This window comes from Mobula birostris, chromosome 1 (assembly GCF_030028105.1).
Source record: "Mobula birostris isolate sMobBir1 chromosome 1, sMobBir1.hap1, whole genome shotgun sequence".
NCBI lineage: Eukaryota > Metazoa > Chordata > Chondrichthyes > Myliobatiformes > Myliobatidae > Mobula > Mobula birostris.
Genome location: NC_092370.1, coordinates 219,757,023 through 219,780,629, shown reverse-complemented (window position 1 = coordinate 219,780,629; position 23,607 = coordinate 219,757,023). Strand labels below are relative to the sequence as shown.

The following is a 23,607-nucleotide window of genomic DNA, read 5'->3' as shown; positions in this document are numbered from 1 at the left end:
TATGACATTTATCATTTACCCCCCCTCTCTCCACGATGGTAAGGCGGTCCGCTGCCCTTTGCCCCGGTAGTAGTCGGAGTCTCGGCGGCCTGGGTCAGTGCCGAAGGGCGATTTGGGTCCTTCAGGTGAGTTATGATGGAGTGAGGCGGCGAACCGATGCTCACCGGACAGATGGGTGTGATCGCGGCCCAGCCTTACCGGTAGGCCGTCCTTTGGGTCGGGCTCCCCGGGAGATGAGCCCGGCAATTCCCTCGCCGGCTCTTCCAACGTTAACCAGTCCCGGTGACTGCGCTCTCCTTGTCGCTCGTCTCCCGCGGCCTGTCCCCTGGTGCTTGGCGCTGCCGCTAAAGGTCAGCTCGGGGACGATGCTGCCGTCAGGACAGGGTTTGGTTAAAGTAGGCACGGCGTTGATAAAACAACCGGGACTTTAAATACAGGGCAACAAAACGTAGACAGTTCGTTTCTCTCACAGATTTTGCCAAGTGCCTCTTAACAGATTGTTGTTGCTACAGATTCCAGCCTCTGCAGTCACTTGTGTCTTTACATGGTGGGGGGTGGGGGGTGAGGTTATGGATAGGAAAATAAGTATTTGATGTTTAACGTGAAGCAATAAGTGTAGGGGAGAGTAAAATATAGAAAGCGAAGGGGCATCACATTGACCTTTAAGGCAGCATTAATGTTGATTATGGGATTTATTTACGAGATGCAGCCAATTTACTGTTCACTATTGTTCGTTATCATTGAGATGTTGCAGGATGAATTACCCACACACTGTCGGTAGGGAAAGTAGTTTCACAATTCTGGTGTGTGGAAGATGTAGAATATATGACAAATTTTTTTTTTTACCTCCATTGTATGCTTGTTGGTTGACCTAATCATATCTATGTCTGAAATCCTGCTGGTCTACACAACTACTTTTTAGATTAACTGTTATTTTGTGATAATGAAGGCTCAGAGATTTAGACCGTAAGACATAGGAGCAGAATTAGGCCATTCAGCCCTTCAAGTCTGCTCCGCCATTCTATCATGGCTGATCCCAGATCCCACTCAACCCCATACACCTGCTTTCTTGCCATATCTTTTGATGCCCTGACCGATCAGGAAACGATCATTTTCTGCTGTAAGTATATGCACGGACTTGGCCTCCACTGCAGTCTATGACAGAGCATTCCACAGATTCACTGCTCTCTGGTTTAAAAAAAAATTCCTCCTTACCTCTGTTCTAAAAGGTCACCCCTCAGTTTTGAGGCTGTGCCCTCTAGTCCTGGATACCCCCACCATAGGAAACATCCTCTCCGCATCCACCTTATCTCGTCCTTTCAACATTCAGTAGGTTTCAATGAGATTCCCCACCTCCCCATATTCTAAATTCCAGTGAATTCAGACCCAAAGTTGCCAAACACTTCTCATGTTAACCCCTTCATTCCTGGAATCAGCCTCGTGAACCTCCTCTGAACTCTTTCCAATGACAACACATGCTTTCTGAGATATGAGGCCCAAAACTGTTGCCAATACTCCAAGTGTGGCCTGACTAGTGTCTTATAAAGCCTCAACATTATCTCCTTGCTTTTATATTCTGTTCCTCTTGAAATGAATGCCAAAATTGCATTTGCCTTCTTTACCACAGACTCAACCTGTAAATTAACCTTCTTGAAGTTTTGCATGAGGACTCCTAAGTCCCTCTGCACCTCTGATGTTTGAACCTTCTCCCCCGTTGAGATAATAGTCCGCACTGTTTTACCAAAATACGTTGCCATACATTTTCCATCGTTTTATTCCATCTGCCACTTTTTTGCCCATTCTTCCAATTTAAGTCCTGCTGCGATCGCATTACTGCCTCAGCACCACGGCTCCCTGACACTCACGGACCTGTGAAACACTGCTAGTGTCTTTCACAGTGTAGAATGATGCAAAGTACCCGTTATGTTCATCTGCCATTTCTTTGTCCCCCATTACTACCTCACCAGCATCATTTCCAGTGGTCCAATATCAACTCTCACTTCCCTTTTACTCTTTATATAACCAAGAAAACTTTTAATATCCTGCTTTATGTTATTGGCTAGTTTGTTCTCATTGTTCATCTTTTTCCTTATAGCTTTTTTAGTTGCCCTTCTTGGATTTTAAAAGCTTCCCAATCATCCAGCTCACTTTTGCTATCTTATTCCTTTGCGACACTGATACATGTGACTTGTGCTTCTCCCTCTCAAATTGCAGTATGAATTCAATCATATGATCACTGCCTCCTAAGGGTCCCTTTACATTAAGCTCCCTAATAAGATCTGGATTATTACACCTAATCTAAGATAGCTTTTCCCTAAGTAGGCTCAAGTACGAGCTGCCAAGTTGTGTAATGCGATTTTTATATTTAAGGTGGCATAGAACATAGAATGCAGCCCTTTAACACAAGCTGTTGTTCTGACCTATATAAACCTACTGTACAATGAATCTAACCCTTCCCTCCTACACAACCCATAATGCTCCATTTTTTGTACATCAATGTGCTTATCTGAAATTGTTTCTATTGTATCAGCCTCCACTACCCTGCCAGGCAGTACATTCTGGGCACCTGCCTTTCGCTGTGCATGTTGCTGATGGTGACATTTAAATAAATGAATAGGTCCTTACAGGGGACAATTCATTAAACTTTCAAGTAATTTGTAGAATACTTAAAACTAATAAGCTTGATTATGCAGGCAGTTAAACCCAAATTAAACAATAGTTATCCCTTTTGTGCCTCCTATCCCTTCAACTCTTCCTCTATTTGCTTTCCCATCTGATGTTGTTATCTGACTTTGTAGTTACAATTTGTCGTCTTTCCTCCTGTCCTTCCCCTCATGCCAGGATTTCTGTAAATAGTTGCAGAACACTGAAACAGGCCCTTCGGCCCACTGACTCAGTTCTGATGATCAAACATGCAATCATGCCAATTGTGCGTTATTCTCCATTCTTCCATACATTCTCATCAAGTTCAACGTTGAAAAAGTTCAAAGTAAATTTATTATCATAATATGTATATGTTGCCATCTATAACCCTGAGATTCATTTTCTTGCAGGCAAACTCAATAAATCCAATAACATCATAGAATCAATGAAGGATTACACCAACAGGGTGGGCAACCAGTGTGCAAAAGATAACAAACTGTGCAAATACAAAAATAGATAAAAATAATGAGCAATAAATATTGAGAACATGAGGTGAAGAGTCCTTAAAAGTGGTTGTGAGAACAGTTCAACAATAGTGGTGCAGTAACATCAGTGCGGGACTCCGGAACGGAGGTTCCTCAGTTTGAATCTAGTCAGGCCGCTCCCGAGTACGCTTTCCATCCGTGCCGGGTTGAGCGTTGAGCTCCCAACTCAATCTCGTAAAATAAAGAAAAATACTGCAAAATGTCTGTGCGAGGAGTGGCGTTCACACAGCCTTCCAGTCCGCACCTTGTAATGCATGAAAATGCCCGACGCTGGCCTCACAGGCCTGAGTCGACGTCATCATCATCATCTTCATCATCATCATCAAGTGAAGTTGAGTGAAGTTATCCCTTTTGGTTCAGGAGCCTGATGGTTGAGGGGGTTATAACTGTTCCTAAATCTGATGCTGTGAGTCCTGTGGCTCCTGTTGAAGGCAGCAGCACGAAAAGAGCATGACCTGGGTAGCGGGAGTCCCTGATGATGGATACTGCTTTCCTGTGACAGTGCTCGATGTAGATGTGCTCACTGGTGGGGAAAGCTTTACCTGTGATGGACTGGGCAGTATCCACTAGTTTTTGTAGGATTTTCTGTTCATGGCATTGGTGTTTCTATACCAGGCTTAGCCAACTTTATCCCCAGGTTCTACCACTCACCTACTTTAAAGGGGAATTTTACAGTGATTTACTAAACAGGATGTGGGAAACAGCGGAGCACTTTGGACTCTAATACAGTCATGGAAAGAATTTTAAATTCCAAATAGATACCACTGGAGGTCAGGACTGAATCTTGGTTGTTGGGACCATAAAGCTATAACTAGTAGTTGTGCCATAGTTCAGTATGTAATTATAGTTTACTAGAAACTGCCTCCCTGGGTTATGAACACCTGACTTAAGGTCACTCCTGCATACTAATGTGCTCCCATGATATTAAATGCAACAATCCAGAATAGGTTCATTCCTCAAGATAACAGTACTAGTTTACCGTAATTGTTCTAGCAAATGTTCTCATTAAGCCTTGTGTTATTACAATACTGTAACGATGTGATCTTTGTGTATTTTCCAACTTGTGGACAAAAATCGACTCATGAACCAACCTGCAAAATCCATGTCACTATAGTTTTGCTACACTATGACTACTGAGATCTAAAATGAACTTCTTTTTGTTCTAATTGTGGTTTCCTGAAAAAATTGTGTATAATTTATATTTAATTTTTCTAGTGAATGCTGCTTTTCATGCTGCCTTTCTTTTCTTTCTTGGTTTCATGGCTACACGGAGAATTGAAGAATTTCAGAGTTGTATACTTTGTTAATAAACGAGCCTTCGAACCTTTGTATGATATGTGCTTGTGATGCTGTTTTTCTCATTGCATTTCTGCATATGACAGTAAATTTGGCTTTGAAAAATGGAACCCAAAAATGGCCTGTATTGTTTTATTTAAAACTGACTTTCTTGTTTTTTTTCTATAATATGTTTAAATGATAACACTTGTGCAGATACAGTTCACTCTCAAATAAGCTAGCTAAGATTACTTTGGCTCCTATGAGTAAAGTTTGTATAGCCAATTTTTTTTTTTAGACCAAATTATCTTTTGTTTTAAAAAGGAGAATTCAGGTATGTACTTAGGAGTACATCATTGTGTATTTTGTCATTAGTAATTTTTTTTTTCCCTCCTTAGCACAATGAACCTGGTTGGTATTGTACGTGATCACTGGTATAATATCCTCGTCCCTCTGGGTTTTGTATTGGGATGTTATTTTGACAGAAGGAATGATGAAAAGCTTACGGCATTCAGAAACAAAAGCTTACTGTATCGACGGTGAGTATAAAATTTAACATTTTGATTTTGCAGCCACCTAAATTAAATGTGCTACTCAATGTCAAATTGAGCTACTCTACTAGTTTGAGCAATCAATTACAAAGTTAAAATTGTAAGAGAGTAGAAAGATATTACATTTAATACTTATCTACTTCTATCGTTAAAATGCCTGGCATTTAAATTATTTGTTATCTTTCCTTTTTAGGGAACTGAAACCAGGTGAAGAAGTGACCTGGAAGTGAGAATCAATGTTTTGCTGAGAAAATGAACATTAAAATTGTCACTGCAGAAGTTTAGTCTTGTTCAATTTTCAATTAAGAATTCAATTAAAGTGTACTTAAAAGTGCCACTGTTGTTCCATCTGTATTTTGATCCATCACTAGAAGTATCTACAATAATTGTGACAGATAATAAGTAGCTTAGAATTCACAAATCCGCCAACGTTTTCCTCTTCCTTCAGTGGATGATAAAATTTAGGTAAACATGGTGAGCATTTCACTGTACTTACCACTTCAGTAAATTGAACATATACATTGCTGTGTAACACAATATTTTTGATCCTCACTTTTAATTTTAGTGAAATGTTAAGTAATTGCGCTTTCCATTCTCTTGTAGGGGAAAATATATTTATTTAAGAAATAATTTCCAAATGATCACAGTGCTGGTGATGGAGAATGGTTGATGTGTTTTATTAGGATATCTTCTTTTTACTTTCAATGATCTTTGGTTTCCTATATTAAATTATTTTGTTGTTAAAGGTCAGGAGTTTTACTTGTAAGACACTTTATTGGTAGAGCATTCAAGTCTAACTAATTAAAGGAAATGCTTCTCAAGTTAAAGGATTACTGAGGAAATAGTCACTTGCAATGGGTTAACTTCAGATCTGAATTGTCTACAAACAGCTTTGTAATCTTATTCATTTCATCCGTAACCCTTTGATTTTTGCATAAGTTGATAGACTGTTTTGAAAAAAGGTTAAAAGTCATTTTATTATGTTTGTAGATATTCTGATCTTATTTTGGATTTTTTATTTTTGGCCCAAGATTGGATTGGTCGAGAAAGATTTTGGGGTTTTGAAATTCTGGATCTAGGCATACATTGCAAATCATTTAATTTCAAAGATCTGTGAATGGAATGTGCTGTCCTGCCCAATTTCAATATGATATTTAGTTGACTTTAAATGTTGATAACCTTCATTTGCCTTTTTAGATGTTTTAGTTTTTTTACACAGTTATCAATCTTTGAGAATCCTATTAACGCTGTGATTTTTAAAATACTCTTGAGATGAGTTTTAAAAAGTGAAACTTGAAAAGTCTAGATGGTTTATGTTTATAAGCCATCTATGATGTTGGATCACAGTGAGGTACAGATATATTTTATTTAAAGCCAAACATAACATTATGCTGCTAAGGTGAAACTAATTTCCTCCAATTTTCAGTAGGTATTAGATGAGGGCTGTTTAATTGCTGTTAAAGCAAGTAAGTCAGGGTAAATATTTTAATGTCATTATTGAGTCATCTCAGTTAATAGACAAACTAGCTTCTGTATCGAGAACACAAGAGATTCTGCAGATGCTGGAAAGTCAGCAACACACAAAATGACGGATCTATGAACATGAATAAACAGTTGATGAGTCGGAATGGGGATATTGATTAAAATGCTTGGCCACTGGGAAATTTTGCTTTTGGTGGTGGCCAACCACTTTATTTCCTACCCCACCCCTGTTCTGACATGTCAATCCATGCCCTCCTTTTCTGCCATGATGAGGCCACCCTCAGGGTGCCCATAAGATGTAGGGGCAGAATTAGGCCATTTGGCCCATCGACTCTGATCCATTTCCCTCTCAGCCCCAATCTTATGCCTTCTCCCCATATCCTTTCATGCCCTAACCAATCAAAAATCTTTCAACCTTTGCCTTAAATATACCAATGACTTGGCCTCCACAGGCACCTGTGGCAATGAATTCCACTGAGTTACCACTCTCTGTTAAAGAAATTCCTTCTTATCTCTGTTCTAAATGGATCTATCTCTATTCTGAGGCAGTGCCCTCTGGTCTTCCCCACAGTAGTCTTCTCCACGTCCACTCTATCGAGGCCTTTCAACATTTGATAGATTTCTATATAAGATTCCCCCCTTATTCTTCTGAATTTCAGTGAGTACAGGCCCAGAGCCATCAAACACTCCTCATATGATAAGCCTTTCAATCCCAGGATCATTTTCATGAACCTTCTTTGAAACCGCTCCAATATGAGCACATCCTTTCTTAGATTAATGGACCCAAAACTGCTCACAATACTCCAAGTGAGTCCTCAGCAGTGCCCTATAAAGGCTCAACATTACATCCTTGCTTTTATAGTCTAGTCCTGTCAAAGTGAGTGGAGGAGCAACACCTCATATTCCATCTAGGCAGCCTCCAAGTGTTGATTTCTGCTTTTCCTTTTTTTCTTTCTTCTCCTCCTCCTTCCATTCCCCACTCTGGTCTCCTACCACTTCTCCTCACCTGCCCCTGGTGCCCTTTCTCCCATGGTCCACTCTCCTCTCCTTTCAGATTCCTTTTTAACAAGCCCTTTATCCTTTCTCATCCACCAGGCTTCACCTATCACCTTCTAGCTTGTCCTCCTTCCCTAGCCCCACCTTTTTATTCCAGTGTCAGTCCTGCCGAAGGGTTTCAGCCCGAAATGTCTGTGATACTCTTCATAGATGCTGCCTGACAGGCTGAGTTTCTCCAACAGTGTGTTGCTCTGTATTGAGAAACTGCCTTTGTAATGTAATTTTTGCAGGAAATGTGTACCAGGCATTGTTTATATAAAAATTCAGTCAATAGCATATTTTCTATTTATTAAATTTACCTCCTGTTTATATTTCACTGAAGTAAGCAAAGCTGAAAGGGGTGAAAGTGCTTGTGAGCATCTCAGAAGGACTTGAAGTATTTAAATATTTTACCTCATAATAAATTTATAATGGGCAACTATAAAATGGGACAATCATTTTGCACAGCGGATGGTTATAAGGTCGGCAATAAAACGATTAATATATTTGAGAAATCAATACTGATTAGAATATTATGGAGAAATCACAGACTTTACCACAAAAAATATCTGGAACTGAGGCTTAGTATCTTAGCTGAAGAAAATCAGGAACTGCAGTACGCTGTGTTTTGGCATGCCAGCCTAGTTATAGTTCTCAGTCTTTCAAAAATACGGAATTTACAATGATCTCACCTCGATGGAAGGCTGAATTATGTCATAATTAGAAGAATTCATTCACATTTGACGCCTTACATTGACAATCATTTGCAAATATGGTTCGAGTTTTACGGGTTCAAATCAAATCTTGCAGAACTATTGAAACTGCATTTCCTTAGGAGAATCTCTGGAATAATACATATATCCGGTAAACTTTAAAATTTACGGAGCTCATCTCTCCTATCATGGAGAGTGTTTCCAAGGCAGAATCCTGCCCTCATCGCCAAACAGGCCAGAACACTGCTTTTATCGCGATAATGGCCCCACTGGACTAGTCAAAGAACACTGAGGCTGTCTACAAGAAGGGTCAGAGCCGCCTCTCTTCCTGAGGAGACTGAGGTCCTTTAACATCTGCTGGACGATGCTGAGGATATTCTACGAGTCTGTGGTGGCCAGTGCGATCATGTTTGCTGTTGTGTGCTAGGGCAGCAGGCTGAGGGTAGCAGACACCAACAGAATCAACAAACTCATCCGTAAGGCCAGTGATGTTGTGGGGATGGATCTGGACTCTCTGACGGTGGTGTCTGAAAAGAGGATGCTGTCTAAGTTGCATGCCATCTTGGACGATGTCTCCCATCCACTACATAATGTACTGGGTGGGCACAGGAGTACATTCAGCCAGAGACTCATTCCACTGAGATGCAGCACTGAGCGTCATAGGAAGTCATTCCTGCCTGTGGCCATCAAACTTTACAACTCCTCCCTTGGAGGGTCAGACACCCTGAGCCAATAGGCTGGTCCTGGACTTATTTCATGGCATAATTTACATATTACTATTTAACTATTTATGGTTTTATTACTATTTAATTATTTATGGTGCAACTGTAACGAAAACCAATTTCCCCCGGGATCAATAAAGTATGACTATGACTATTGCGGGGCTCGGTTTCCCCCATTCACCGGCCACCGCCGACAGTGTTCCCAAAGCGGAGCTCGGTCCTCCTATCTCCGACCGTGACCCCCCCACTGCGGAGCTCGGTCCTCCCATCGACCGTCACCCCAGTGTGGAGCTCGGTCCTCCCATCTCCGACCGTGTCCTCAGTGCGGAGCTCGGTCCTCCCATCTCCGACCGTCACCCCAGAGCGGAGCTCGGCCCGCCCATCTCCGACCGTCCTCAGTGCGGAGCTCGGTCCTCCAATCTCCGACCGTGTCCTCAGTGCGGAGCTCGGTCCTCCAATCTCCGACCATGTCCTCAGTGCGGAGACCCGCTTCCCATCCCTTCTTTAACTCTGTTTACGTCGTCAGGACGCCAATGTGCGTGTCCCGGCCGCTGATTGGTTCATGGGGTTTGACCCGGCGGGATCACGCCGCGCAGGACGATGGTCCATTATCTACCATGGAGGCGATATTTCACGAGAAAGTAAGTTGATGCGGAAATTGTATTTAAAAACGTCGACGGTGGTGGCGGAGAGGTGCGGCGGGAATATGCCGTGGTGTTAGAGTGAAAGGTGGTTGCTGTGAAGCAACTGTGGACTCTCTGATAGCGAGAGACAGAACTATAGCTTAGTAATGTACTGAAGTCCTGTATCTCAGGGCTTCTTATCGGGAAGTGGGTGTCTGGTATCGGGTGTTTAAAGTCTGGGTTTGCAGGACAATAAGGAGACAAGAGTGGGCTGCAGATGCTGGAACCTGGAGCAATACACAGAATGCATCTGTGGAGGGAAATGGACGGTCGAGATCCTTCCTCTGTAGTCCAGATAAAGTCCATATTGAAGGGTCTCGACCCTGAACGTCGATTGTCCATTTCCCTCCACAGGTACTGCCTGATCCGCTGCGATTTTTCCAACGCCTTTGTGCGTTGCTTGCGGGATAGTAACTTCATTTTTCCAAGGTGGTCAGAATGAAAAAAAAATAGTGAAACGGGTTTAAAGCTGAGTAGGCTGGGAAAGCTGAATGCTAATTTGAAGGTTCGACACCCAGAAATGCAGAATGGGTGGTCAAATGAATGATCAAAGAGATTTTAGGAAGTGTCTGAAAAATCAGGATAAAAATAGTAGTGAGACAAAGGAAAGGTGCAAACCAGAATGGATGTACCCGATTTGGAATGGGTTCAATATCGAGGGTGGGGGGGAGGGGACCAAGTGGAAATTTAAAACTTAATTTGGCAGGTAAATCAGATACAGAGTAGGAGATGATAAACAGCCATATGTAGAAGAAAAGCTAAGTTTCAGGCTTATGGGATGAGTAGAAAGCTGGATTTCATCCACTATAATAGAATCTGGCTAATGAATTGAGGATGATTATAGGTATGTTAACAGATTTAGCAATACAACGTTACAGGGTTTAGAACCTTTGTGGGGAAGATGGTATGCTAATGAGGATTAATTGCAATGTTGAACAAGAAGTCCATTATTGCATTAAGGAGAGAGGATATTTCTAGACACTATGGGGACAGAGTTCAGAAAAAAAAATAGTGGTATACCATCGATAGTTAGTAGTAGTTGGAAGTGCAGTCATGTAATCAAGTTACAGAGAAGGTCCTTGTGGTGAACAGCAAGTATAAATTGGAAGTTAAGGTCCTGATTTGGGAGAAGGCTGACTGGCGTTAGACAAGCACGTGCGTAGGCAGTTGGGATTAGTTTGAATTGGTATCGTGGTTGGCACAGACGTGGGCCAAAGGATCTATTCCTGGTGCTATACTGGCCATATATGTTATTAGAAACCATAATCACAATTTGTGCTTGTCTCAAAGGCGAATTTCTCATCTGTATTTACTACAGAGATTTGAATTTACTGTGGAGTACATAGCAGTTGGAAAATTTGGAGGGGGAATTCTGGAACGAATTAACATTGAAACAGAAGAGAATCTGTATGAATAGTGAACTTAAAGGTGGATAAATCGCAAGGGCCTGGTGAGATGTATCAGTGAATGAAAAGCAAGGAAATAAATCCCTGGGGCTCAGTGAAAATTTCAATCTTCTCTGGCCATGGATGAAATGCCAGATGACGGGTCCAGCAAAGTCAGTACCTCTGTTTGAAAACTGCAGTACAGTTTAGCCAATTTAGTCTAATGTAAGTGGGGGGAGGGGAATAATGGAAACCGTTCTGAAGAGAGCTGCATTTAGAGAGGTTGTGCTAAGGACTGTCATGAATGATTTAATTGATTTTTTTCTCACACACTGTGTCATTGAGAGTCGTATGTTTGATAGAATCTAAATAGACTTTAGTCAAGATCCCACATGGGAGATGGATGAAAAGGATAGAACCCAGTGGATACAGGGCAGTTTGGCTTGGTGATGGGTATTGGCTGAGAGTTGATTTTGTGATTAAAAGTCTGTTGGTTTTGGTGCATTGCAGAGATCAACAGTGGGATGTTATTTGTTACATACACTAAAAATCTAGATGTGAAAGGAGGAGGTCTGATTAGTAAATCAGTAAATGACATTAAGATTGGTGCTGTATAAAGTGAATGGGGAGGATGGGCTGAGCAGTCGATGATGTGAGGTGATGTGCTATTAGAGGACTAATACGGTTACATTATATAGTATAAATTGTAGAACTCAGGAAGTAATAAAGAACAAGAATCGTGGTGTACGATAGCAAATATCACTAAAGACAGCAAGACAAGCAAAATATGATACTTCCCTTCAATAGCTAGATCAGAAAGCTGATGGTATAATGTTATAAAACATTTTGGCACATACGCTGAAGTGTCTGTGGAGCTAAGGAAGGATATGATGGAACTGAAGGGGAGCAGAGCAGGTTTGCCAGGATGTTGCTGGTAAGGACTATTTCAGCCGAGAGGAGAGACCAGACAGTTTGTGCTTATTTTCTTTGGAATGGAGAAAGCTGGTTGGGGAGGGGAAATGTGCTTGGGGTATACAAAGTTGTGACGACCATAAAGTACGAAGTGAAAAACATTTCTCCCTGGCAGAGGGCTTCAGGTAATGGATATGACATTACAGGTGGTTTGAGAAATATGCCAGATGAAAAGTGAAATGTGTGTAACACTCACTTTGCCAAGTGACATAATCTTGGGGGTGGTAACCTCCCTGCCCAGCCAAATTTTAGAACTCCCATTTGGGTGGATGCTGCGTGAAGTGTCCCCTGTGTCAAATCAGTACCCCAAAATAACAAACGGTACACAATATTCGGTAAACAAGTAAGATTTTATAACTCTTACTTGGACTATGAGACTAGTAGAGGACAAAATATAAAATAAAAGGCGCCAAGAATTTATTTAATCAGTTCGTGCACAATTCGTTGGAGTTCACGATTTTCCTTCGCTGATTCCTCCTTTGATCGGCGTCAATCACTGTCTCCTGCCGGAGCCCGGAGGGTCAGGCAGCCCACCGGCTCCTCAAGTGGCGTCTCCTCTCTTCATTCCCCTCGCGCCTTCTGCCCAAAGCCCGCGAAAACCAACAGCTTTCACACAAACAAGAAAGAATAAAATCTCACCCGTTGGTTAGCAACTGAATTCCAAAGTCCCGTTGTCTCTACCTATAACCCAAACTTGCTGCTACAGAGAACCCATTACCCCAGCAGTTAACATTACAGAGAAGCCATTTTATTATAACACTACAGAGAAGCCATTTTATTAGCCTTAGCAGTTAACATAAAAGAGAAACCCTTACACTCTCCCCCCACCAAATTTAGTCATGTCCTCATGACATTGAGATAATTCGCCAACCCTTCCTGCAAACACAAAAAACCCAATCCAGGTACCAACGGTGACATCGTAAACATAAAATACTCTGCAGATGCTGGGGTCAAAGCAACACTTACAACATGCTGGAGGAACTCAGCAGGTCGGGCAGCATCCGTGGAAAGATCAGTCAATGTTTTGGGCTGGAAACAGAAGAAGGAATAGGGGAATTCTCCAACTTCTGGTAATTCCCTCCCCCTCCCTTCCTCTATCCCTATTTCACTCTGCCCCCTCCCCCAGCTACCTACTACCTCCCTCAGCTACCTACTACCTCCCTCATGGTTCCACCTCCTTCTACTACCCATTGTGCTTTCCCCCATTCCTTCTTCACCTTTCCTGCCTATCACCTCCATGCTTCCCCTCCCCCACCCCTTTATATTTCCCCTTACTGGTTTTTCACCTGGCACCTACCAGCCTTCTCCTTCCCACCCTCCCCCCACCTTCTTTATATGGCCTCTGCCCCTTCCCTCTTCAGTCCTGACGAAGGGTTCTGGCCCGAAACGTTGACTGATCGTTTCCACGGATGCTGCCCGACCTGCTGAGTTCCTCCGGCATGTTGTGAGTGTTACCAACAGTGACATAGCTCCCCAACAATAAACCTCACATCCTGCTCCCCAGGTGCTACACAGGCCAACCTATCTGGGAGTTTCCTAATCCTCTGAGACCTCCATACCCCCTCACCTAACCCTTCAGGCTTGGACACTACTGGGGATACTTCGGGTCTGCTTGCCAAATCCTCTCTTAATCTATCACTCATGCCCCCCTGCAACTCAGAACCCCCTGTCTCGTGTTCAGGCTCTGCTGTCTCTCCTTCAGCGTCCTGCAGTAACGCAGACTGCCCACAGTTAGCCTCCCCCCCACCTCACCTGACTCAGTGGGAGAAGGGCCAGGAGTCTCTTCCTCAAACAAGGGGAAGCTAGCAAAAGGCAGCAGGTACCACACCTCCACCTCATCATCCATCGAATCCGTATTCTTCTCCTTTTCCTCCATTTGTAGCTGCTGTTTGGTTTTCTCCAAGCTGGAGCACTTGGCCTGGGCTGCTTCTGCAGCCTCTTCAGCCTCCTGTAATCGAAATGTCAGCTTCGTCTTGGACTCCTCCAACTCTCGCCGCAGTCACAGCAGTTCTGACTCACGCTTCTTGTTCATCTCAATCTGGAACGCAGTTACTCCACCATCTTCTTCCGATCTATCAGTAAGGCCTTCTAGTTCCCTGGTAAGATCAGCTCGCCGTTTCTCGACCTTGGCTCTCATAGCTCGCTCTGCATGCAACTCCTCCTCCAGTTCCTCAACCCGGGCCTGATATTCCTTAATCTTCCTCTGAAGAGCAGCAGTTAAAGATTGTTCGTCCTCCAGTTTAGTGTTCACTAAACTTATCTCCAGCTATTTCTCCTTAATGACTTCTTCCAGGTCAGCCTTCAGTTTTTCCATTTCATTTAGGCTGTCAGTGGTCATCTTCAGGTCTCCTGCAAGCTTCCGCTTCCCTCTTCTGAGATCTGTCTGCAATTGCTTCACCTCCTCTGAATTGTATTCAGATTCCCCTCTCTGTGCTCTCAGTTTTCTGTTGGCCTTAGTCGTTGGGATCTGGTAACATCCACTCCTCAGATCCAGTCCATTAAACCACTTCTCACCACAAAGACAGACCAGCGCGTCTTCGACCCTCGGGACCGCATACTGGTCAGGGATGGTGCACCTGTTCAGAGTCCTATGGTCCACACACATGCGTACCTCCCCTTTCTTCTTCCTGGCCACTGCTAGTGGGGATGCAGAGAGGCTTCGAAACCCAGTGATGAGCCCCTTTTCCCTCAACTCACACAAATGCTGCCGTGCAGCCTCCACATCTGCAGGGACCAGTCGCCGCGACCTTTCCCCAAACGGGGTGTCCTTAACAGTCAACTCTTTCCCCTCATGGTATTCCGGAACGCCCACTATGAGGGCTTCTCTTTCAGACACTCCGGGAAATTTTAGAGTCCCCATCACTCTTGATACTTTCCCGGGCCGTACCACCATTGACTTTGACTGGGTGAACCACACAGTCCCTCGTTTAAACTCAGTACCCAGCCCGCTGCTGCCACACAGCTCCCCAAACAGCTCTCACCTGCCTTCTTCCTACAGGCCCCCATGAGCCTCCTCACCAGCAGGGTGTTGGTCCCCTCCAGAGTCGAAGCGCTGCCCGTCTCGACAGTGTCGGGCCACGTCAGCACTAACGATTCCCGAACCTCAGACACCCACACATCAGTCTCCGAGAACTCCAGTTTCATTGACCAATAACCGTCATATGGATAATCACCAGCACTGATACCCCAAAACTCCAGTGCCCTGAATGGTGTCAAGGGTAAATGCTTCGGATACCAGTTGTAAAATGCATAGTACAGTAACTTGACCTGTGACCCGGTGTCGAGGATGGCTTTAGCATAGTTTCCATCTATCCGTAACGACACACCGGAGCGTGGTCCCACTAAGCCTTCATGAATAGGGTCCTTTTCCTTTGGGAGTTCCTTGGTACATTGCTGGGAACGTGTTCCCCCAGAGACACCAGGCCATTTGATCAGCTGAACAAATGAGGAGGGGGCTATCTGATCCATCCTTAATTTATCCACCTCAGCCGTCTGACTGACCCACCCCCCCCCGCGCCGCAACCAACTTAGCTGTCTCTCTAGCCGAAAAAGATACGCTGAAAGCTTTTCCCCATTCTGCTGACTCATGTTTTGAAACACCACCCCGAACTGCATTTCGCTCCCAGACGAACCAAACGCCTTGTCCCGCACTTGCAGATAACTGGCAGCTGTCACTACGGGGTAACGGAACCTGCCCGTTCTAACAACGTCAGCGGCCCGCCAATTCAAACTTTCAACCAACCTCTGTCGCTTTTCGTCATCCAAGCACTGCCCCTCATCTGACAACTGAGAGGTCCGTTCTGCCCACGTCTCATACGCCTCTGCTCCTTTAGCGGTGGGCATTATTCCACAAACTAGGCGGAGCCTGCCATAGCTGGAACATTTATTCACCAAAGAAACAAAGGCGGACACTACCTCAGAATTCTCACTCTTCACTGGTGGATGAGGACTAATTAAACATACCAAATCCGACCACTCTTTCCCCTCGGTAAGGACACAGTATGGACAGCCCATGGCCCCGCCTCACCTGGGGCACCAGTAGACACTGGCAATCCCAGCTCCGTGACATCAGCGCTAGTCTGCACTAAAGCAAGGTCTGAGCCTGCCATTTTATTCAACTTTCGTGCTACGATTTCAACTTTGCCAACAGCTTTAACCATACTCAAAAATCAAATTAACAATCCATCCGGGGTACAAATATCCATCCCACTGAACCCGTTACTAACCGCAACGCCACAAAGGCACACATTACTAACCACAATCCCAGAGAGGCACACCAGCACTGATTTAAACAGGTCGATCACACGGCATCCCACAGAATCGAATCCCAGACGAGCCCCCACATTGTAACACTTGTTTTGTCTAGTGGCATATCTCGGGGGTGGTAACCCCCCCTGCCCGGCCAAGCTTTAGAACTCCCGTTTGGGTGGATGCTGCATGAAGTGTCCCCTGTGTTAAATCAGTACTCCAAAATAACAAACAGTACACAATATGTGGTTAAACAAGTAAGATTTTACTTGGACTACGAGACTAGTAGAGGACAAAATATAAAATAAAAGGCGCCAAGAATTTATTTAATCAGTTTGTCTGCGCTGATTCCTCCTTCGATTGGTGTTGACCTCTGTCTCCTGCCGAAGCCCGGAGGGTCGGGCAGCCCACAGACTCCTCAAGTCGCGTCTCCTCTCTTCATTCCCCTCGTGCCATCTGCCCAAAGCCCATGAAAAACAACAGCTTTCACACAAACAAGAAAGAATAACATCTCGCCCATTGGTTAGCAACTGAATTCCAAAGTTCCGTTATCTCTACCTATGACCCAAACATGCTGCTGTAGAGAACCCATTACCTCAGCAGTTAACATTACAGAGAAGCTATTTTATTCTAACACTACAGAGAAGCCATTTTGTTGTCCTTAGCAGTTGACATAAAAGAGAAACCCTTACATGTGGAACACTTGATTGAGGGTTAATGGAGACAGGTACTCTTACAGTATTTCAAGCATATTTAGATGATCATTTGAAACACTGGTGGAGTTGCTTCCAGTTACAAAGGTTCGATCCTGACATCTGGTGCTGTCATTGTGGTGGTTGCACAATCCACATGTTGCTGTAATGGTTTCATGCAGGTGTTCCGAGTTCATCTCACATCCTAAGTTAGAGGTTCTCAACCTGGGTTCCATGGACCCTTGGTTAATGGTAGGGGTCCGTGACATAAGAATGATTGGGAACCCCCTGTAAAGAGCAACTTGGTGCATTAGTGTGCCATGCAAATTGCCTCTGGTGTGTATGTGAGTGATAGCATCTGGCAAGTCGATGGGAATGTGGGAGGAATAGATGGGGGTTGGTGAAAAATGCCTGTCTGACAATCAACATGGGCTGGGGACCCTCTAACTCTGCTTGACACTATAAGGCTAAGGTTTAAATGCAAGGAAATGCGATTAGTATGATTGATACTTGATGGTTAGCACAACCACGTTCGATCAGTTTCCATGCCGTTTATCACTAAGACAGTTTGGATGAGGTATTCCAGAGCTTAAAATTGGGCATTTGGGGATCTAAATTCCTCAGTATTGTGTAGATTGAGAATTCCTGAGGTGGAGGGGAGCAAGGATGAGATTTGCAATGCAAATGTATGTTTGAGGTATGTTGAACCAGCAGACTGGTAGTTTGTTGATTTTGGAGATCGACATCCGAGTTTGGATAGTCTCAAGTGGAGATATAGTTCAACCATCTGTAAGCTTAAGATCACTTGAAAACCCTGCCACACGTACTGCCTTTCACCAAGTTATATTTAATTATCATGCCACTGCTTGTTGACACATGTTGCTTTCCAGTTAAGCAATCCCTTGATTTTAAAATCCTCTTTCTTGTTTGCATACCCTCCTTGGTCATCCTTGTCTATCGCTAATTTCCTACATTTCGATAATTCTCAGAGATAATTGTGCACCTTAGATTCTGCATTCTTGGTTGCTGTACCACTGACCTATGGTAATTTCTGGAATTTCTACTGTGAACCTCTCCACTTCTCTGCTCTGCTCATGTAACATGTTGTTTAATCAAGCTTTTGGTCATTTCCCCTTGGGTTTCCATTGAGGTGTCAGACTTTGTTTTATCATGCTCCAAAGGCGTTTCCTGGTGCTTGGGGGGAAATTCAAGCAGCATCAGCACTGAAGGACAAGTAATCGGCTTGAATTCCAGCTGTTGCTTGTCAAAAGTCAGAAGCAAAAAGCACACCCTCCTATCCTTTGCATTTGTAGAACACATTGTTTTATTCTAGGGGCTCGGGGGCGGGGGTGGGGGACATGCGCATTTTGATAGGCCTCTGTAGACTACGTGACTCTGTTCTACCATGAACTACCTGCTGGGAACCATGCTACCATCAACCATGCTGGGAAGAGCTCCAAAAATTGTTTTAAATTTCTTTGTGAGATCAATGTGTGTAACAGGCAACTTCTACTATATGCACAATCCCAATAAATATTGCAAATTGTGCTATATATTCAGAGGAACTATTTTAATAAAATAACTTGGAAATATTTTGTATCTACTATCTATATTAATACAAATCAAAGCTACATCTTTTGAATAAAAAAGTACAAATGCTGGGAAAATTTGGCAGGCCAGGCAGCACCTGTGAAAATAAATAATTAAAGAGGAATTATTGACCTGAAATGTTAATTCTTTCTTTTTTCAAAATGCCAAGATTTTTTTCCAGATTTTTCTGCTTTTAATTCAGATTTCCACTGTCTGCATTTTTTGAATGTAGGTTTGGAAATCTAGCTCAAGGGTTTACCTTATTTGCTTGATTTTCCTCAATTCTGCTTCAATGGCTATAGCCCAGTAACAGTTACATCCAGAGTCATGGTGTTTTGAGAGGTTGGTGATGAAACATACCACCTGCTGCCTCAGAAGTGACTTGAATCTGCTCCAATTTGCCTACCTACACAGCAGGTCTACAGCAGATGCCATCTCATTGGCTCTTCACTCAATCCTAGAACAGCAAAGATGCATACAGCAGGATGCCCTTTATCAACTACAGCATCAATACCAAAAACTAACCAATAAGCTCCAGGACTCTGGCCTCAATACCTCCTTGTGCAATTAGATCTTCAATTTCCTCACTTGCAGATGCCATTCAGTTCGGATTGTCAACAACATCTCCTCCACAACCTCCATATGCACAGGTGCACCACAAGGCTGTGTACTGAGCCCCTGCTCTACTCACCTTACACCTATGACTGAGGCTAAGCACAGCTCCAATGCCATGTTCAAGTTTGCTGAGGACACCATTGCCATAAGCCGAATCAAAGATGGTGACGAGTCAGCATACAGAAGGGAGATTGAAAGTCTGGCTGAGTGGTGCCACATCAACAACCTCTCACTCAATGTCAGCAAGACCAAGGAGAAGGAAACCAGAGATCCACAAACCAGTCATCATCAGAGGTGGAGAAGGTCAGCAACATTAAATTCCTCTGTGTTATTATTTCGGAGGACCTGTCCTGGGCCCAGCACATAAGTGCAATTGTGAAGAAAGCATGGCAGTGCCTCTACTTTCTTAGGAGTTTGCGGAGATTCGTCACGATACCTAAAACTTTAACTAACTTCTATAGATGTGCACTGGAGAGTATAATGACTGGCTGCTTCACAGCCTGGTATGGAAACATAATGCCCTTGAATGGAAATTCCTACAAAAAGTAATGGCTAGGCCCGGTCCATCGCGGGTAAAGCCTTCCCTACCATTGAGCACGTCTACATGAAATGCTGTCACAGGAAAGCAGCATCCATCATCAGGGACTCCCAGCACCCAGGTCTTTCTCTCATCTCACTTCTGCCATCCAGAAGAAGGTACAGGAACCTCAGGACTCACACCACCAGATTCAGGATCAGTTATTACCCTCAACCTTCAGTTCTTGAACCAGAGGGGATAAATTCATTCACCTTCACTTGGCCCATCATTGAAATGTTCCCACAACCAATGGACTCACTCTCAAGGATTCTTCATCTCATGTTTTCGATATTTATTGCTTATTTATTATTTCTTTTTATTTGCACAGTTTGTTGTCTTCCACAGTGTGATTGAACGTCCAAGTTGGGCAGTCTTTCATTGATTCTGTTATTGTTATTAGATTCTGTAGATTTATTGGGAATGCCTGTGAGGAAATGAATCTCTCCAGAGTTGAATATGATGACATATATGAAATTTGATAATAAGTGTACTTTGAACTTTATTTTTGCTGAAACCTTTGGATCAAGTGATAGTCGGTGATAGTTAATTAGTTAAGAGTCCTTTTAGAAACTTTTTTTTGGAGTTCCTGATATTACTTGCAGTGCTGTGGTGTGGAACTGAGTACAGATTTTTCATGTTGTAGAAGGAAAATTGGCCTTGACCTGAGTGATATTTTTGTTTTTTTTGTACTTAGCTCGGAAGTTTATGCTACAATTTGCTTGAAATTGGAATGTATCATTACTCCATTTGACAATGTTGCCACAAACCTGAAATAAATCAATTCCTACACTTTGAAAAGCAGCTTGTGACAAAATTGGATTTTTACTTTCATTGCCACTGTACAAAGCACTTAAAGGCCAAACACATACTTTTATCACCCAGGTTGTGTTGGAGTAACAGCTCATTTGAATGAGAAATTCTCTAATAAACCTGCAATTTGGCCAAGCTCAGATTTCTTTTAAAGAGATAGCATAGAACACTTAAAAAGAGCGTTAAGAAATCAAAGCTGAAATGGGCCATTCAGCTCCTCATTTCTACTATATCATTTAGTAAAGCCTTTTTAACACAATCCCCTTATCCCTTCTCTCCCTCATTACCTAGAAATCATACATTCTGTGATGATAGAGAATTTCTCATTTTATATATGTACATTAACATTTACTTCCAGCTGATCAGTAAAATGTGGTGATAGTTAAAGGGATAAAGCAACCTTACCTCAGGAGAGAGTAAATAATTGGTGTCTGAAGATCTAGGAGAGAGGACTTGACAAGGAAGGAATTGAAGTGGATAAAGACTGGAGAAGGAATAGGAGGGGGCAGAAGCCTAAGAGATTGTGGTTGAGTTAAAGAAAGAGATGAGAGAAGAATGGGCTGAGCAGAGAATGGGAGCGGAAGGAAGGCAGAATGAGAGAGGGAACTGGGGTGTGGCGGGATGCAGGAGAAATCTGTGTGAAAGAGAGCATTTGTATGTATGGTTGTGAAGATGTTACATCCATGCAGTAGAGTTAGTCTTCAATTATTATGAGTAATAAGTGTGGAGAGGAAGCAATAGAATTTCAATTAATTTTGACTTGGGACGGGTGAAGAGCACCTACAAGGAGTGCACTGGGAGAAGATTGGGCGCCACGGTAACAGAGCCGTTAACGAGACGCTACAATGACTTTGGGTGTTCCGGAGTTATTCAACCTCCGAGTACTGTGAGGGAAATACAGCCAGCATCAACAGGACATCTTCCACATGTTCATAGACTTCAAGAAGGTATTCACTAGGGTGTGGCATGATGCTCTCTGGGCCGCAGTGAAGAGATACAACCTGGGCCAGAAGCTGACCCAAGCCATCAAGCAGCTCTACACCAAAGCTAACAGTGCGGCACTGCCAAAGGGTCTTGGCCTGAAACGTCAACTGTACTTTTTTCTATAGATGCTGCCTGGCCTGCTGAGTTCCTCCAGCATTTTGTGTGTGTTGCTTGGATTTCCAGCATCTGCAGATATTCTGTTGTTAGTACAGTACTTGTTCAAGGCACAGGTGGAGAGTGGTTCCACACATCAGTTGGAATCCAACAAGGCTGCCTCCTTTCACCCACGCTGTTCAACATTTTCTTGGAGCAAATAATGACAGATGCCCTGGACCATGTCAGCACAGTCAGTATCGGAGGACAGATAGTAACCAACCTCAGGTTCACTGATGACATTGTGGGCTGGCAGGGAGTGAGGATGAACTGGCCCGCCTTGTGAACCATCTGGACGGTACATCTAGCAGATATGGCATGGAAATCAGCACAGAGAAAACCAAGCTGATGAGAAACAGCGAGGATCCAATCACGGCAAAAATCACAGGCAGTGGACAAGAACGAGAGACAGTCAAACAGTTCAAGTACCTTGGCAGCACCATCAACCAAGAAGGATCAAAGCCTGAAGTCCTTCCAGGGCAATCCAAACAACAGCAATGCTGGCTAACCTAAAACCAATCTGGAGAGACAACAATATCACTCTCAAATCCAAGTTGAAACTCCATCACGCACTTGTGCTCTCCATCTTTTTGTATACATGTGAATCATGGACTTTGACAGCAGAACTGCAAAAGAAGATCCAGGCAATGGGAATGAGATGTTTCAGAATGCTCCTCGGCATCTCCTATACTGACCATGTCTCAAACGATGAAGAGAAAAGAACCATCACCCAGCACATGAGACAAACAAAGATCTACTCTCCACAGTAACGAAAAGGAAACTGAAATGGTATGGCCACATGAGAAGATCAAGTGGACTCTCAAAGACCGTTCTTCAGGGAACAGTGCAAGGGGAAAAGAAAAAGGGGCAGACAGAGGAAGAAATAGACAGAGAACATTGCAGAGTGGACTGGAGAGAGCTTTGCCACAACCCGGGCAGTCACCCACAACTGTGAGAGACAACAGGTGCAGCTCTCATCTGTACAGCACTCCTACAACCCAGGCAGGTTGCGGTATCTATAACTGCAACATTTCAGAGTTCAATTCTGGCACCGTTCTGTAAGGAGTTTCTACACATCCTCCCCGTGGAATGTGTGGGTTTTCTCCGGATGCTCTGCTCTCCTCCCACTGTCCAAAGAAATACTGTGTAGGTCAACTGGTCATTGTGAATTGTCCCATAATTAGGCTAGGGTTAATTGGGGCTGTGGGGGTGCTGGGACAACAAGGCTCGAAGGGTTATATTGCTAAGTAAATAAAATAATGTTTCATCTGATGATCAGTGGAAATATAGACAGTGATGAAAATCAATTGCCACAGTTATGGACAAGACGTGGGTTTGAACCTTAGCTTTTTGAAGCAGGCCGTTTATGATTTTTATTTCAACCTGAACAAGTGGTCAAACAAACGCATGCAGCCGGAGAGTTGAACGTTATTCAAAGTAACATGTATGGCGAAGTGGAGGAAACCCTCCCACTATTTGCAGAGTTATTTACCTCCGTCATGGGTTGGAGTTTTCTCCAGAGTTTGATTGCTAAATCCTTGATTGCAATACACAAAGAGCATTATACTATTGGGGAGGCCACTTTCTTCAAGAGAAACATTCCAGTTGCTGCTTTGTTTGCCCAACTGCCACAGCACGCATTGGAATACAGGTCCCCCCGCCCCCCAGCTAATGACATAGTTCTGTTCCTGTAAATTGTTCAGAACCTGAGCTGTTCACAAACTGGAAACACGGCCCTGAACCATCTTTCCAACCCGCAGAGTTGCCTGCAGCCCCACAGAATTTGGTGAGTTCATCTACGAGTCTCCGTAATGATTATTTGTATGACAAACGAGAGAATCTGCAGATGCTGGTAATCTAAGAACATAAGGACATAAGAAATAGGAGCAGGAGTAGGCCATCCGGCCCATCGAGCCTGCCCCGCCATTCAAT

General features: G+C 43.5%; 2 protein-coding genes across 3 annotated transcripts in view; both read left to right on the top strand.

Moving 5' to 3' along the window:
* The first annotated feature begins 43 nt into the window (after window positions 1-43).
* LOC140204810 (NADH dehydrogenase [ubiquinone] 1 beta subcomplex subunit 1) lies at window positions 44-5,348 on the top strand. Of its 2 annotated transcripts, none has more exons than XM_072271638.1 (3): window positions 44-125; window positions 4,862-5,002; window positions 5,208-5,348. In XM_072271638.1, exons 2-3 carry the CDS (start codon window positions 4,866-4,868, stop codon window positions 5,242-5,244), a joined length of 174 nt encoding a protein of 57 aa, XP_072127739.1. In that variant the 5' UTR covers window positions 44-125; window positions 4,862-4,865; the 3' UTR covers window positions 5,245-5,348. The 2 variants fall into 2 exon arrangements, with proteins under 2 accessions (XP_072127739.1, XP_072127730.1); XM_072271629.1 differs by having other exon boundaries at window positions 111-200.
* Window positions 5,349-9,546: 4,198 nt separating this feature from the next.
* wdr89 (WD repeat domain 89) overlaps window positions 9,547-23,607 on the top strand; it is a 195,736-nt gene continuing 181,675 nt past the window's right edge. The window contains exon 1 of the mRNA XM_072271596.1: window positions 9,547-9,607. Coding sequence (XP_072127697.1) covers window positions 9,584-9,607 — 24 coding nt within the window. The 5' untranslated portion in view covers window positions 9,547-9,583. The remainder of the gene's footprint in view (window positions 9,608-23,607) is intronic.

What these genes read in the sequence shown, in the direction of transcription:
- LOC140204810 (XM_072271629.1), top strand. Translation starts at nt 157, where the DNA reads ATGCTCACCGGACAGATGGGTGTGATCGCGGCCCAGCCTTACCG. An exon ending in ATCGCGGCCCAGCCTTACCG is followed by an intron (nt 201 to 4,861) that starts GTAGGCCGTCCT and finishes TTCCCTCCTTAG; the next exon opens with CACAATGAACCTGGTTGGTA. An exon ending in AAAAGCTTACTGTATCGACG is followed by an intron (nt 5,003 to 5,207) that starts GTGAGTATAAAA and finishes TTTCCTTTTTAG; the next exon opens with GGAACTGAAACCAGGTGAAG.